General features: G+C 37.0%; 1 protein-coding gene across 3 annotated transcripts; it reads left to right on the forward strand.

Annotated features, from left to right (window-relative positions):
* The first annotated feature begins 1,881 nt into the window (after window positions 1-1,881).
* On the forward strand, window positions 1,882-16,696 carry LOC117154792 (serine-enriched protein). 3 transcript variants are annotated; one of them, XM_033330066.2, is made up of 10 exons: window positions 1,888-2,437; window positions 4,838-5,040; window positions 5,240-5,375; window positions 5,808-5,846; window positions 7,719-7,830; window positions 7,919-8,076; window positions 8,207-8,338; window positions 8,578-8,760; window positions 10,578-10,740; window positions 10,846-16,696. In XM_033330066.2, the coding sequence occupies exons 2-10, from the start codon at window positions 4,853-4,855 to the stop codon at window positions 12,126-12,128; spliced, it is 2,394 nt and encodes a 797-aa protein (XP_033185957.2). In that variant the 5' UTR covers window positions 1,888-2,437; window positions 4,838-4,852; the 3' UTR covers window positions 12,129-16,696. The 3 variants fall into 3 exon arrangements, with proteins under 3 accessions (XP_076478977.1, XP_033185957.2, XP_033185958.2); XM_033330067.2 differs by lacking the exon at window positions 5,808-5,846; XM_076622862.1 differs by lacking the exons at window positions 5,808-5,846; window positions 10,846-16,696 and having other exon boundaries at window positions 1,882-2,437; window positions 10,582-10,752.
* The last annotated feature ends 254 nt before the right edge of the window (window positions 16,697-16,950 follow it).

The following is a 16,950-nucleotide window of genomic DNA, read 5'->3' on the forward strand; positions in this document are numbered from 1 at the left end:
TTTTATTATTCAAAACAATTTCTATAATCATACTGTTTCACACATGGGATAACTATATGCCGCTAGCTATTGTACTCGATAGTTTCCAATACCGAACGATACTCTTTTCATTTCTGAAACTCGATGTCTTTAAAGTTTAAAGTCTTTGTTTTCCTTTGTGCTTAGTTCGATTCATTGTTATGACGCTATGAATTCCTTTGACGAGCCGCGTAATTGCTCGTGATATTGAATCGAGAGTTCACCATGAAACTCGGTCGTGACATAGTTTCTGATCAACCTTGAACTATTCTGGTCCGACCATAAATTTCCATTTCCACTTGATCAACCCTACGTGCTGGTTATTAATTATTAACAAATCGCTAAACATTTCGAGTCAATACTCGATTAATCACGATTAATCTGTTGGCCCGGTCAAATTTATTATCCCAGTATAAAATTTATTGTCTACAACTGATAGAATCGAATAATAAGGGTTGACATTGATTAATGGCCGAGTAGATTTGAATATTTAAAAATCTTCCTGCATGCAATTTCACGATTACCAAGGATTGCGTGTATCTATCGAGCCATTCACCAATTATCGAGGGCTGCCACGGAAACCAAAACGAAATCGTTCGTTATTTTCGCGCAGGCGTCGTCCGCGTTGCGACGTCTCTCGCCAGGAGAATGTGACCGTCGAAAGCTCTTCCATTTGTTGAGCAATTTTCTTACCATTTCCACCTGCCAAACACACTAATAAATTATTTATATTTAGTATATTCATTGATACCTAAAATATAATGATATTCGCCTTCCATGAAGGTCACTTGCATCCCCCTTTAACATCAATGAATTTTGAGCCACATAGAAAAATCAGATACCCGAAAAATATTCTGAAAACGAAGAATGTCAAGATTATACGATTCTAATATCGTAAAATTCACGACAAATAAATTTGATACACTTTGAAGTATTTGTTATATTACGAGAATGGATTTAGATAATTTTTTTAAGGGCATTTAATCGAATAAGTGAAATAATCGAATTATTGGAGACGTTGGAAAGAATGTTATAGTAGGTTTCAAAAAAGGAAAACTTTAATACGTTAGCAGGTGTCGGTACTTGTCCTTTTTCCCCATCTTTCAGCCGGGATGCCTACTTGTTGCGGGGTCGGCTGTTATTGATTAGTGGAGAAAGAGAGAAGGAACCAGAGGGAGACGAACGTTCCTCCACAGACATGAATGGCTGTGGTCCACAGAGCCAGATTTTGAGCTTGACCCGGATTCGTCACGCTGGAGTTCACGCTACCTTCACTTTCGTTACTCGCGTTTTAAGCATAGCGTGAAAAATCGAGAGTGAACAGTGGCGACCGGCCGAACTCAGCTTCATCGCTATCAAACGACATCAAGGGACGGTATACTTAAGCAACTTCGAGCAAGGAAAAAATATCTCTTTTCAACCGCAACCATCAACCTCAAAAATAAAACCAATTCTCCAAAATAGCCACATCAAAACATCAAACTAAAGATCAAACTAAAGATCATCATTATACAATTTATTTTCTCTCAAAACAGATTCAAATAAAAGCAGAAAATTTTCCAAGGAACAGGTAGAGGCGCCACGCTCAAGGAAACAATTTCCTTGCGAACAAGGCCGTCATCAAATAGGCTAATATCCACGTCTGCCTGTAGGAAATGCAATTAACCCCCCATCGGTCGCGTAATCAACGATCTCAGGATACTGGTAACTAGGTGACATTTAAAAATCCGTGGGAAGAAAGGAGAAGAAGAAAGAAGGGAGAGGTCCTTCGGAGGACCTACGGGTCGCACAGGCGCAGCTGTATTCCAGTCTCACCCCTAAAGAGGGTGTGCGAGTGCGCAATGAGGGTTGGCCTGGCCCGAGGGAACGTAGGCTCGGCGCAGTCGAGTGGCTTTGGCCGAGTATGAGCGGCGTTTTCGCGTTTGTCGCTCGAGTTCCATTCACGAAAACGACCTGTTCGAACAACCACCCCCTCGTGTGCCTGTCGGAGGAAGGGTTAAGGCGTGCTTGAGCCACTTGTGTCGGGTTGAAGTCGGGTTAAACGCGAGAAATCGAGAGACAAGAAGGTCGAACGGCGGATACAGGCGTGTCTCTTCCGTACGGTTGCTCGATTTCACGTACCTCGACTGTCAGTAAGGGTACCTGGAAGAGGATAAGGGGTAGCAGAGCCTGGAATAGTTCATTTTGGGTTAACGTACCACCGATTGATATTTTTCTTTTCTTCTGTAAATCGCTGATCGTTTTCTTCGAGTGGAAAGGAGAAAGAGATGCTGTAGCGTGAACACCGTGGTAAACGGGTCGTTATTACGCGTGTATGGTGGATTATGCGTGATCGTAGAAACGAGGAAGTGAGGTAAAAGTGTTTTTTCGGGGCAAAAGCGGGCCGGCGAGCGAGGGGGCTCCGGGACTCGAGCAACAGGTAATTTAAAAGCTGACTCCGCGGGGCACCACTTTCCATTGCGTCGGTGTTGCTTCTGGGTGAAATGTAGTTGATTGCTGTCGCGACGAGATGATGCAATTTACGCGCGCCTTCACCGTTAATGAGACGCGGCTGTTTCTTTGTCGTGGTTGAAAGAACGAGAAAATTTCATTCTTCCTTTGCGTTTCTTTCTCGTAGCTGAAGAAGAGACGACATTTTATTCGTTGTTATATCTGGGTTTATTTGCTTGTGGCGTTTTTAACGTTTCCAGTTATTTTGGTTTTGTTATAATGTACAGTATTTCTCCAGAATATTCCTCGGTGTGGATGCAGAATTTTGTTTTTGTATTTGTCGTGGCTCGTACGAATTCTATTTAATTATTGGAAATTAGTAGGTTTCTGAACCTAAAAAACCATCAGTATGAATTTGTACATAGTTCTACATATACATTAATAACAGTAATAAACAAAAATATTTTATCTGAATATATAGATCAAATTACATGTACTATAAAAAGGGAACTATATTCTTGAATGTTTGAAATTTCAGTTCGTTTTTTGGCTATCAACGTGCCAATCAAATTCTCCGAGTCTGAACACCTACATTGCGTAAATAATTCGCGTTGCTTAAAGGTCGAACGTAAATGAAAGTATATCGCTGACGTGGGACGAGGATTAAACGGGTCTCCTGCTGCAAGTAGGTTAACTACATCGTAGATAACAGGGCTCATTACACGGAAGGGTAGTTAAGTCTTTCGTCAGGGGGTGATTTATAGACGATATAGCAGATTTCCCTACCGGATAAAAGAGAGTGCATTTCGTCCATTAAAGCGTGTTCCCGTGTCGCATTTTCTTCAGAAACTCCTCACGCGCTCGCCTCGCTGACTGCATTAAGGCCATTCATGCGGGAATTTGTGCTTCTTACAGTAATCTTCCTTTTTACAACTGTCCATCACATTTTACACTTCCGTTCAAGAAATATACAAAGAAAATTAATTATCGAAATGATTATTTACCTAAACAAATTAAATGAAGTAAATGAATTTCACTGAAAGGTTTTTACCTTCTCTCTAAAAAGATATTTTCTTATTTTTCCTAAACATTTAGAACAATTAAATAAATACGTTTAAATAAATGAAATAATTTCTCGGAAATGTTTAATGAAAAAGTTGCTTACGAAGATCGAATTTCAGTAATATTGAAATACCTAACTCGATGAGTATTTGACATTTTTCAGAGCGTTATTATTAAATCGAGAATTAATTTCAACGAAACAGGACAGCATTGAATTAAGGCTAAATATTTGGCGCGGCGTTTCGATTCCTAATGAAGAATTCCTACGATGTAGATTGCACATACTCGATTATTATTTATAAAATCAAGTGTTTATGTCTCAAACATTCCATCGATCTCTATATATATGAATCGATATCAGTGAAAAATACAGTTTCTTCGTTTCGAATTCGTACACGATTTCTCTATCCACTTTTAAAGAAACACATAGAGTGTTTCCATTCTTCGTGAGTACGTAGGAATCTTATAAATCCGATTTTTATTTATATCACGCTTTGCTAATAATAGCTGTGCGATAGTTGTTTGATCGAACTAGACGTGACTCGAATCATAATGTTAGATGTTCTGGAAAATAAATGCACCCTTGCTATGGTGTTGTATTGACAGAGTGGCTGTGTGATTACAGGGACAAGTAACCTGATGGAAACTCGATATAGGAAGTTAAATCGTGTGAATGTGATATCGACAAGTTGCAAATATTTACTTTCTCGCAGTGAAAATAGTTTCAAATACTCCGTCGTTTAATATAAAGCGAAAATGTGAGACAGTTTGCTGGAAGTCGTCCATATGGCTTCAATTATAGTTTGTTATTTCACTGCAAACGTGGATAATTCATGGCGGATCTCTGTTAACGAGCAATTACGCTTGTCGAAGCTTTTAGTTTCAAGATAATGTTTTTATTGGAAACCAGACTTTAATGTAGTAGGTAGATATAAGCTGTGTATAAAAATGCAAAACTCACGCGGAAGTAAAGCGTATCACACGTTAGCTGAAGCTTGTTTATCATTCGCAAAGTTGTTCAGAATATATCAGCAAACTTTCTCATAGTCATCCAAATATATCTCTCCTAACACTTAGAAAGCTTTCGTTTTATCACGTAGAATATATTATAACGCGTGTTCGAATTCAAGTTTCAATCATTTTATTCTAAAATACTAGAGATGCCATATTTCCATAATAAAATTCTTCTATGCCTTGATATCGTTTTGTCTTTTTTCGTTGTGTGAAACAAGAAGAAAAAAAAAGGAATTTCAAGACGAAAGGAAGGAGGAAATTACACTTTATGAAATTTTTTAATGGAACATGCGTTACATGAAATGTTTTCCAGGAAAATATCAGCTCGATGCCGGAGGCGTCAGGGTCAGAAGTGGCCGATGAGTCGGATTATTCGATTTTCGAGAATAAGACCGGCTTGGCCGAGGACATGAAGTTTCTGGCTAGTATGCCGGAACTATGCGACGTGACCTTCCTCGTCGGTGAAACAAAAGAGCCCATTTGCGCTGTGAAGGCTGTTTTAGCAGCCAGAAGTAGGTTCGTATCGCGATTAATGCTACGATCAATTTCTTTCTTTCGTGCAAAGGTAATCTTGATGTGTAAGTAGTACGTTTTATTACAATAACAACACTCTTCTAATATTATTTATTACGACAGTTAAAAAGATTGTTATTACGATATTTAGATAAATATAAATACAGTAAAGGTGAAATAACGTATTCTTTTGTTTCTATAGGGTGTTTCAAAAGATGTTTTACCAAGCACCCAGTCCACAGCGTAAAAAGGAACCACCGCCGAAGGAAAACAAGATCCGACTATTCCTGAAAAGAAGCTCGGAGCCACTGCTGAATCTGCAAAACGCGGCGCAACAGGTAATCGCGGTCATTACAGAAAAATCGTTTTCTCAATACCTCCTCTATTCTTTCACTATATTATCAGAAAAGATAGAAATAGCAAGCTAAAAATAAAATCAAGCCGATCAAACGTGGGCATCTTTGAACTTATTTGTTACAAACAAGATGGATGAAACACCCACGCGAATGTTGGAATATTACAAATTTAGTGCTTGCCTTCCTTCGCTTCCATATTAAATTTCTAATCGATGAACTCTCATTTTCGAAACTTTCAATCTGAAATCTATACTCTACACGATTAATCTTTGAAACGGTTGCTACAACCAATCAATTTACTGCAATTGAATTAAAAAAAAGAAGCATTTTAAAGAACATTTAAACGAATTGTGTTCGAACCTCGTCGTTAAAATGATAGAAATAGTAAGTGTGCGTTTGTTGTGTGCCGTGTAGCGGTCAGGGTTCGCGCAGCAGTTGGCTCCCATACAAGAGGTACTATTATAACGTCACTTCTCTATACGATTTTGCATCCTGAGGTCCTCTTTTTATTTTCCCCTTTCCCTTTCTTTCACTCTATGCTCGTCTCAAGTTTCTGTCTGTTTCTTTTTATTATTTTTTTGTTCTTTTTCTGTTCTGAAGCATTACAATAACGAGAAGGATCCTGAATAACGATGAATCCTCGATTCGAAAAGTTTCACCGAGAGAAATTCTATCTCTTAAGAATTGTTAGTTAGACGGATTTGGTCTGTTTCTCGGTGTGTGTTAGACTTCGTCAAGCGAATAATCTTCACGAAGTTAGAATTAATCTGTACGATTGCATGAAACATTGACGCGTTGGTAATGTGAAGTCAAACTGATACGTTTTATAAAAATGTTGTCATTTTATATCACAGTAGATGATTAATGTCCGATTCTTTAGAAAGTAAACGATTAATCTTCATAGAATCAATTAATTTGATTTCTGTATTGCTCGATCAATAATGTAGAAAACTTTTTACTTTTTAAATATCTATCATATATCTTCACGATACTAATGCGCTGTGGTACTATTAATTTTTTTCTTTTTTTTTTTTTTTTTTTACTGAAAGATATAGAAATATGAACTTCATTATTCTTCGAAAGGATCTCAATTTTATTGTCTCAGGATACCAGATTTTACCGTGGAAGATCACTTTACGGACATCTTTTAAAAATAGTCCTTAGAACTTTTAACTTTATATTTTCTACGAGTACAAAAATAGTTATTTTCTTAGCTCTCAAGAACAATTCTAAGATATTTCTATAATCATAAGTATACTATTCTCAAAGAAATGGTTTAAATCAATACCATAAATAGAGTATGCGAAGTAGGCATTCAAATTCACAACCACGTAGACCTTTGATCTTCTACTATGTGAAAGTTTAGGGCTTCGATGCATAGGATGCTCACTAATCTCCTAATTGCAATCTCAACTGTTATATTTTTTCTGTATTATATCGCATTACGTTGTATTACGTTTCCGTGAAGCTATGTATTCGCATATGTTTCTATATATTTTTAAGGTTAAAGGGACTTCCTGTTTATTTGAATAAATTAAACGAAATGAAATTAAAATACATAAGAAAAATCAGAAATTTATCGAGACACAATCGACGTCCTTTTATCAACCCTCGTTCGTCAATCTGGTATCCTAATTTCATTTGTAAACGATTACCCATACGATGCATCCAGCCCAATTCAGTCAGTTGTTAACGAGGCATTCATCGTTCCAGTCTATCTCTTTCAGTCGGCATGCAAGTTTTAAATTGACTATACGGTCTAAGTCTGGAGAATCGTGAATATAGACTGCTGTCCTTCTTACATCGGCACATTTGCAATAACTGTAGACTCGCACGACTGCAATCAAAATCCTCTGTTATTCGAGGACGGCACAATTTGATTCTGTAATTCTGCATCCTACAATTCGTTATGTAGTGGTGAAATTGACGATGATGTATTATAGACGCACAGTAGTTTGCTTATAAGGATATGCAGCAATGCGAACATTCTAGCGGCATCAATACACTGTTTTCAATTTTCATCGATGCTTAAGCGAACAACGATGGACGATCCTTGGAAATATTTAGAACGTAGCAATTTATTAATAATTTGTAGTTGACGATAGTAGGTAATTGTTTAGAAATTCGTCATTGATAATACATCTCTTGTTTAGAAGTAAGAAGTATTTATAAGTGTAGTTAGTTAGTTAGTTTGGGACTGAAAATATTTTCTAGCCATCGCTAAATGCACCAAATCGCTTAGCATGAACTTTCGATTTTCAGTCTTTGAATCGCTGTCAATCTTTTCGTTTTTCTAAATACACCACTCTTTGTGATCAATCATAGCCGAATCAACATCAGACCGTAATCATCGAGGAATTCGAGCCCGACGTGTTTCGTCAGCTGATCGAGTACATTCATACTGGATGTGTGACGTTACAACCTAGAACTTTATTAGGTAAGTATTTCGTTCGTCGTATATATTAACGTTATATAGATTTTGAAGGAAACAATTTCGCGTTAGTAAGCTAATTTTCATTTTAAAGGATTGATGAATGCCGCCGATTATTATGGATTAGAACAACTGAGAAAAGCTTGCACTGGATTCGTACAATGTTGTATAACAGTGGACACTGTGTGCGCTTTATTAGCGTCGGCAGAACGATACATTCAGTACAAGTGTACGAAATCCTTGGTCCATAAGGTGAGATTGTATTGAAATTTACAGATATTTGAGAACGTTCTTTGTAAATTAACATTTTCCCGCCTGAGGAAACGAATGAATTCTTTTTACCGTATGAAAGTACTGATATCCTCTTGTTTCGCGTTTAAAGGTATTCGAATTCGTCGACGAACATGGCAACGAAGTGTTGAATTTAGGATCCTTCACGCTACTTCCCCAACATGTGGTTCGCTTGATCCTGGCAAGAGAAGAGTTACGAGCCGATGAATTCACCAAGTTTCAAGTACGCGAATTTTCGACATTATTTTCATCCTATTGAACCAAGAAATTCCCTATTCGTTATTAATTTTCGTCTGTCTGCTATTTCCTAGAAAATATAATTCCTTTCCCTTCTTAATTTCATAAAACTTTTTCGTCATTTAGTTTCCCATTAAAAAAAAAAAAACTCGAATTTCTATTATTAGTCTTTTTAATTCTGTATATTTCAACTATTAAAATTCACTGAATATTCGATTATCTTAGGCGGCCTTGATGTGGAGTAAGAAGTATTGCGACAGCAATCAAAATCAAGATCTGAAAGACGTGATTGGCAATTTCCTCGAGTACATTCAGTTCCATAAGATCCCTGCGAACGTGCTAATGAGAGAAGTTCATCCTCTGGACTTGGTGCCTTCGAGGATCATAGTGAACGCGTTGGCCTATCAGGTGCGTGTTATTTCAGTATTGTCAATGAAATTAATTTCTAATTCTTCTTTACGCTTTCTTTCTTCTCATTCTATACAAATATCGAGTTTATTCACAAACTTTAAACATTGTTTCGTAATTTAATTAAAAATCAAAGTATTACATATATTCGAATTTTTATCTCTTAGTATCTACTTTATCGTAATTAGAACATTTTCAAGTTATTGTGCCTTTTAGCCTTCTTAGCTTACTGATTCGTATGTCGCAGACAGAACTCGTGCAAAATGTTTGCTTTAATGTATCATGAAACAGCTTGATCGAGATTACACTGTTGCAAGCAGCACTTGTAGTGTAGCTCCAGGATTGTAGTTTGCGAATTTCTAGCCAAATGAGCTAAAATGTACATTCTCCACTAAGGTAACTGTGGTGTGCTCAGTTATTTCATGTTCGTATAACGCCTCGTCCTAAAAAAAGACAAGAAATTATGGTCGCAAAGAATTCAAGTATGATTATGCATTTATGATTCTTCTTGTTCCCTTTGATACAACGTACACCCGTTTCTGTCTGTTACTTTATTATCGAAGCATGCAGAAAGTGGAATTATCTCGTTTGAAACGAAAAGATCATCACGTTCGAAAATTTGGTTAAAAATTGTATTATGTACACCTGCGACACAGTGTAACCGTTTGAAAATCCAAGGGTTTCTTTTAAATTTCATTGAAAAATGATTTTCAGTTTTGTATGAGACCATTACACGCATTTCTATCTATTATCTAAAAACATATATATTTTGCTCAATGTATGTTACACTGTTCAGAATAATTGAAAGATTATATATCTAAAGGATACAAGATAATATAGTCTTTAATGTTACATAAGTTTAATAGAAATTTGTGGTTACTGATTGTTGCAATATTTTTGATTATTCTAGAAAGTTTCCTGTTAATTATTCTGGAAAGTGTAAGTCTGCAATATTTAATTGTTTGAACCTTGATATATTCAAATGTTTAATCGAATCGATCTTTAATTATTCGATGTAACCGTTTCGTATCTGTTACGCGTGTTTAAAGAAATTATTTTCCCAAGTACATTTGTCTGCTGTCGCACATGTAGCATTTATTCCATTTGCAATAGTTATTTCCTTTCAAATAATTGTTTCCCGAAATTATCGTTTGAAATTAATACGTCTTCTACGTTCAATCAATTACGTGTCATATTTTATATAGTTGTTCTTCACTGAACATTCGATAAAGTGCAGTAGACGTTCGTTTATCGAAAACTGTACAGATATAAATGATCCTTTGCCAATGGATTTATTGAATTCAAATTATCCTACACGGTTATCGCAAATCTTCTAATTGTAAAACATACCGACATTAATTAAATATGAATAGAAATTCCGAGAAATGAAGTCTACTCACGTCCCTCACTACATCCCTCACACGTTTTATTACAATCTATACATCAATATGAAACAACCTCAATTCACACCCCAATCTTAACCCTTTCGACATGAAGAGCGAACCAGACGATCCATCCAATAATTTTGCCTATCATTAAGTTTGAAGAATAACAAAATGTTTTAAACATCCGTGGAAATGCAAATTAATCCTTTGACTTTGTCTAATTGCTCTATCGATTGAATTTTATTAAATTTTGCTGTGATCCTCTTCAAATAAGAAAAATTGTACTGCAAATTTCTTCGCGGAAGGGTTAACACCTCTAATTTTTGATCGAACTTCACCATGTAGAACCGAGTTCTCTATATTTATCCTTTATTATCCGTCTTGATCGGCGGCTGGATTCTGTAAGTCTCTTAACCAGAGAGTTTGTTGCAGGCAGACCCGGCAAGCGTCGATCCCGGACACCTGTCCCCCCACAGAGTAAAGCACCAGGACCGTAGTTTGTCGGTGCAGTCATCTCTACAGGACCAATTCGGCAGCAACACATCGCTAAGCTCGACTGGGTCTGACGAGGGGTCCGACGAGAAGCAGCATTCAGGTAGCAACTAACCTCCGGCCACGGCCGCATTGATCGCGGCCGTATCGGACGAGCCTCGACGCGAGGAAATTCCTATTAACGTTGCGGTCTCGCACCCGCTTGAAGGTAAATACGGCATAGCAGAGCAGGAGATAAGGGAGCAGGAACGATGGCCGAAGCATCGCTCTTCCGAAGAGGAGGATATACAGCGGTTGATCGAGCAACGCAATCAGTATCAATCGATGAGGCAAGAGGATACGCTGCAACGACAGCACGATGAACAGCTGATCAGGAAGCAGGAGGAGGAGCTAAGGAGACAGGAGATGCAGGAAGAGTTCGAGAGGAGGCAGAAAGAACTGCAGAAGAAGAAGAAGCAGGAGGAGGAGTTGAAAAAGCAAAAAGAGCAGGAGAAGCTGAAGAAGCAGCAGGAACAGGAGGAGCCGAAGAAGGAGGGAAAGCAGGAACAGAAGGGACTGAAGAGAGAACAGGAAGAAGAGTTGAAGAAGACAGTAAAAGAAGTCGAGGATGTGACGAAGAAGCAAAAAGAGGAAGAGGTTAATCGACAGAGTCTAGAAGAAAAGAAGCAGGAGGAAGAATTGAAGAAGCAGGAGGAAGAATTGAAGAAGCAGGAGGAAGAATTGAAGAAGCAGGAGGAAGAATTGAAGAAGCAGGAGGAAGAATTGAAGAAGCAGGAGGAATTTAAAAAGGAGGAGGCTTCGAAGGAAGGAAAACGAGAAGCAGATTTGGAGAAGAAGCAAGAAGAGGAGAAGGAGAAGAAGGAACAGCTGCTGGAAGTTCAGAAAGAAGATGAAGAGAAGCAGAAACATCGAGAGGATAAACAAGAATTACGACAACCGGAAGAATCGCAGAGCGAAGGAAAGATTGAAGAAGAAAACGAATCAGAGGAACCAAGCCTATCGAATCAGGAAAAATCACAGCAACAATTGGAAGAAGAGGAAAGAATAAGAAGAGAGCAGGAGTTACTAAAGCAGCAGAAGGAAAAGGAACAACGAAGAATTCGCGAGGATAGAAAACTGCAACTACAGTTGCAGGAACTGAAAACTCAATGGGCATCGGAGGAATTAACAATATACAAGCAGGAAGAAGCCTTGCAACGACAGATAGAGAACCTGAGATACGAGGAGCAATGGGAGAGTCGACAATTCCAGCAGATGCAGTTGTATTTGGAAGGTCGGAAGCCTGAGGCGGAAAAGAAACCAGAAAGGCGGCAAACAACGGAACGAAAGAAGGCGGAAAAGAGGAAAGACGAAAGAGTAGAGATTAGGGTACACGGGGCGGAATCCCCTAAACAGGAAGACCCTGCCGTGACTGGTTTCTACATAAAGTTAGTGGTGAGGCAGGAAGGCAGGGCGAATTTGGTTTGGTTGTTCAAAACGCACAAATTTTAAATGGTTCTCGTTTCTCGTTATCCTCTACTCTGGTTTTATACACTGTTGACATTTTATATAATAATTAACAAATTAATTTTCTCGCTGGAAGAGAATCGTTTCAGAGTATGACTATTCCTATTGTTTGAGTTGTCTCGCCAGAGATTTCTATATGACGAATCGTTGTGTTTTGCGAGGAACATTCTTTGTACATTAATGTTTTTTATCGTTGGAACCGCATACAGGTATTTATGATAAACGCGGAGACGTTCACTCATGGTGGTTGTTAATAAAACCGAATCTCCATCTACAGTCAGTCAGTAAAAAATCCACCTCTGTAAATGATTGTAGACGAGGTACGTGCTCATTAAAGTGATTTAATAGGTCATACTATACTACTACGATAATCGTACGATTATTTTAAGGATACTCTTAATTTGCGTAGTCTGTGGGTTGTAATTGAACGCGAAGAGTTATTTCGGTAACACACTGCTCAAGATGATTAGAAAATTGCGTACACGAATCTATTTATTCCTAACGAAATTTGATTATTTTCCATGCTAAGTACACGGTATCCTTTTACATTTTCAACGATTGATTTATTCGAAAAAATTATTCAAGGAACCGGCGAAGTAATTCTCCGATTGCTTCGAGCAGTATATCAGCATCAAAACGCAAAATGTTATCGATACTGATTTTGAGAGTGTTATTTTACAACTGACATCTTAACGACTACTTATATACGATAATTTACACGCGTTGCCTGCCTGTGAATTCCCAACCATTTCTTCGATCTAATCATTATCAATTATATGGTGTCACGCGACGGCGGAGAACACGACTTTCGTCGACATCAATCAATTCTCGCTTTCCCATTAAACCACTACTTCATGATACTATACTTATTGCTCCGTCGACTTTTCTACTATTCTCGTATTATTATTATGGCGATCTACTATCGCAGATCGAAAAGGTCTACCCGATTTTTTACCAAGCATCTCGAACATTCATTCGATCACTGCACGAAGAAGAGGAAGTAGAAGATCTGTACCGTTTATTATGAAAGAGATTTTAACGTTCGTACGAAATGAAAAATAAAGTATGCACAGTACTAGTATGAGCAGCTAATGAGAAAATTAAGAAGTATCTATGTAGACGTTATTGTTGAACTCTTTTACAAGGAAAAGACTACAAATTATATACATATACATATATATATAAACACAAGAGAATATATATACACGATATCTATATTTGACACTATATTAAAAAAAAAAAGAAAAACAATTGATATCGCTTATGGGCGAGGTGTTCGAGAGCTGTGGTCGACGACTTGACAATGATAAATCATTTCATAAATTGTTACTAGAATCTTACAATTAGTTCTATGCTTCGGACTTTTAAAATGAATGTTTGAAATGTGAAAATGAACGTTTCTAAAAATGAATCTTGACAATGATGTACCCTCGAACGAAAATCGACGTTGTTTCGATGAAAATTGTCGATTTTTATTTGCCACGATCTCTTATTTTTCTACTTCAACATTTTCATACGACTTACTTACTTACTGTACCCTGAATAATATAATTTCGCTCGCATGGAAATGTAATTCTGCTGTTACGTTACAGCCGCTTTTTATCACGATTACGATTGACAATGATAAAAAAGTGCAGTACGGTTAATATACAACAATTTTACACGGGTGTGAAGCTGTATAATCGTGCTGCTGACTCGCATCCACTTGCGTGCTTGCAACGAAAAATTGTTTATGAAACTGTGAATACACAAAGTAGTAGTAAGTAATGTTTAACGTGCAACAGGAGGAAAAGTGTTTTCGACGGTAATTTCGAATCGTTCAATTCGGCTAAATATTTATAACGCGCTTTTAATCTCGAAAGCATTGCTGATTTAATATTTTCTATTCCATTGCCACGCTATCATAACTTTTTATATTTTATACAACAATCAGTGATTGTGCTTTTCTTCGGTTCTCGAAATTCTTTATAATTTCGATTATAGAAAGTAGTAATAAGTAATACGATAAAATAACAAATTTCCAATTGAATTTGCCAAAAATTTGTCAGAGCAGCAAATAGCGCTACGATAAAGAGGATTATTCGATTTCTTGCTGTCAACATTCTTCTTCCTAACTGCCGCACCTAAGCTAATTGTTTAAGCAGCGGAGACGAAGCGGACTATCATCTATTAAACGTTGTTGATCGATGTAATACTCAGCATTGGTACAAAGCAGAACGACGGATCGCTTGATTCGTCAAACGCTAAACCCTTCGTTCATGCAGACGGAAAATGAAACTATTTAAATCTCGACGTAAGTTGATTTATATCGTATAAAAATTTACGCCGAGTTAGTTGCTACCAACTCGTGAAACGATGCGCAATTTGTTCGTATATTGAATCAAGCAAACAAACGGTGTACCTATGTAAATTGTATAATATTGTGATTACCATTCGTATTCTCTATATTATCGCGAAATTTCTTCGAATAAGTAATTTATTAATTACCGTATCATTTTCCAAGAGTTTCTCAGAATTGAAACTTTCTATCACATGTTAATTTATCGCGAATTAATATCATCCAAGATTCCTTCATCTTACTCTTTGTGTATTTGAACAGTGGCAAACGAATCGTTCGATACTTCGACAATTCTTTGTTATTTAGATTTATAACGACAGTATTAAAATACCTCGTATCGATGATACAAGATCATTCGAAGAGGATTTTGACGATAGTCTCACACTGTATGTATCGTGTACAGTTTGCTGGAACGATTTGGCACGAGCGCGATGATCATGCTTAAAATCATCACTGAAAAGATACGAAGCAAAACGAGGATCTTGTGTTAACAATAATAAAAGATCTAATTGTTGATCTGTGTGAAAACTTCACGCAATTTTCTGCAACCACTAGAACGCAACGATCGAAGACGAATTTTAAGTTTAGTCATCGAAGAGGAAGTCTACTACTAAAAATATAATGATTTCAAGAAACTTGAAACCTCGCAAGTATTACCTTTTCGTTTAATACTTCAAACTACTTGGAATCGAAGAACAACATGGCTGAAGCATCGTTGTGATCATGAGCTTTCCACGAATCTTTTTCATAATCGTGTCAGACAGTCGTGTATCGTAATATCGCATAATTATTAGACAAATCTACAGAAATAAGGAGAAGGAAAATACTGCATCGATTTCGTCGTTCTCCTTTCGTACAGCGTTGACAATACTTTAATCGTACGACACATATGTTCCCTATCTCAGGCTAAACGTAAAATGATAAAAGTACATATATAGAATTATAATAAAATAATAGAAAATCGTAATCTATAAGTGTACTACTGCTTTGTTCAAAAAGGTTGTGATTCACTGGGTTTTGTTTCACTTAGGAAACATTTTCACGAGTAAGTAACATTTTCTCCATTCACAGACTTCGAATTAACTAAATATTAGTTATTTTCTTTGTATCGATACGATTACTACATCATTCTAAATTTTTTAATCCTCCACTCAAATTATTCTGTACATTCTAAAATAGTTTATGTACACTTCGTTCGAGACTGATTTCAGTCCCCAATAACTTCTCCCCAATTTACATCGTTTATTCATTTTCCTACGAAAAACTTGTCTTTATCTCAGACGATGAAATTGATTTTTCAACAGAAAGTATTCTACGAATTATCAAACACACTTTGTATAAATCACAAAAATGACAAACACACTGGAACAACAGAAAAGATCGACAAACGTATAAAATATTGTTGTTTATTCGACACGATGAAATCTTATTTCTGCCAATAGCTGTAAGAAGAAAACTGTTCGATAGAACTGTACAAAGCTCAGTGGTATTTCAATGATGAACAGGTGTGGAGGAAATTGCACGTTGTCGATGATAATCGCATAAAAAAGGAGAACAACGGAACCGGGCATCAAACCGTGAAGCTAAATCGCAGCCGTCACTGTCGGAGAATTGTATTTTATTATCGTCACGTTGTACGCGGCTCAGTTGCATAAGTGTCAAGAGTATATTTATGAATGTGGTGTAGTCTACTTAATCTGTGTATCGTTGTCTGTCCGTGCGCATCGTTACTTCTGCTGTTTTGTACGTAAGGTGTGCGTAAAAAAATAACAAAAAATTAATTAATAAACAATGATATGTCGTTGAGTAGCCTAAGGGCGTTAACTACCCGTTACAGTGTTACCATCGATCCCACCGAGATTCAGTCGATCCGATCGAGACAGCTATCTTCTCAATTTTTGTTTCCATCGTTTCCTCAAAATTTTAATCCAAATAATCCATTATTTTTTGACGTGCGAGGAAGATCTGAATTTTTCTACAGGGTAGATTATAATTACATTTATGACAAATTTCAAGCAACTTTTGTCAAATTTTCTTTCCATTCTTACAACTTTCTGCTACATTCTTGTTAGAAGCGAAGAAACGTTGCGATTCGATCGATGAGTTTAACGGTGATCGGTGCAATTCTATCTAAAGTTCGATCTCTATCATGTTGTGATATTCTGTAGCCAAATGAGTTGAAATAAAGGGAGAAGAGCGTGATGTCAAGGAATAACGAAGCAAGACATTTTTATCCCTTCCTGATGTACTAAATCCATTGAAATTTCTCTTTTTTTTTCTCTCTTTTTTTTTTACCGATAAAAACCTTTCTACTTTCGATGATCGCGTATCAAGTGTAACAAAATTATATTGGATCAAAAAAGCTCGCGATACATGAACCGTCACGAGCAGATATTTACAACCTTGATCGTTCGAAAGTTTAATAAACGATAGAAGGTTAAAGATCAACGAGAATCATCGCGGCACATC

The sequence above is a fragment of the Bombus vancouverensis genome, chromosome 11, assembly GCF_051014615.1.
Source record: "Bombus vancouverensis nearcticus chromosome 11, iyBomVanc1_principal, whole genome shotgun sequence".
Taxonomy (NCBI): domain Eukaryota; kingdom Metazoa; phylum Arthropoda; class Insecta; order Hymenoptera; family Apidae; genus Bombus; species Bombus vancouverensis.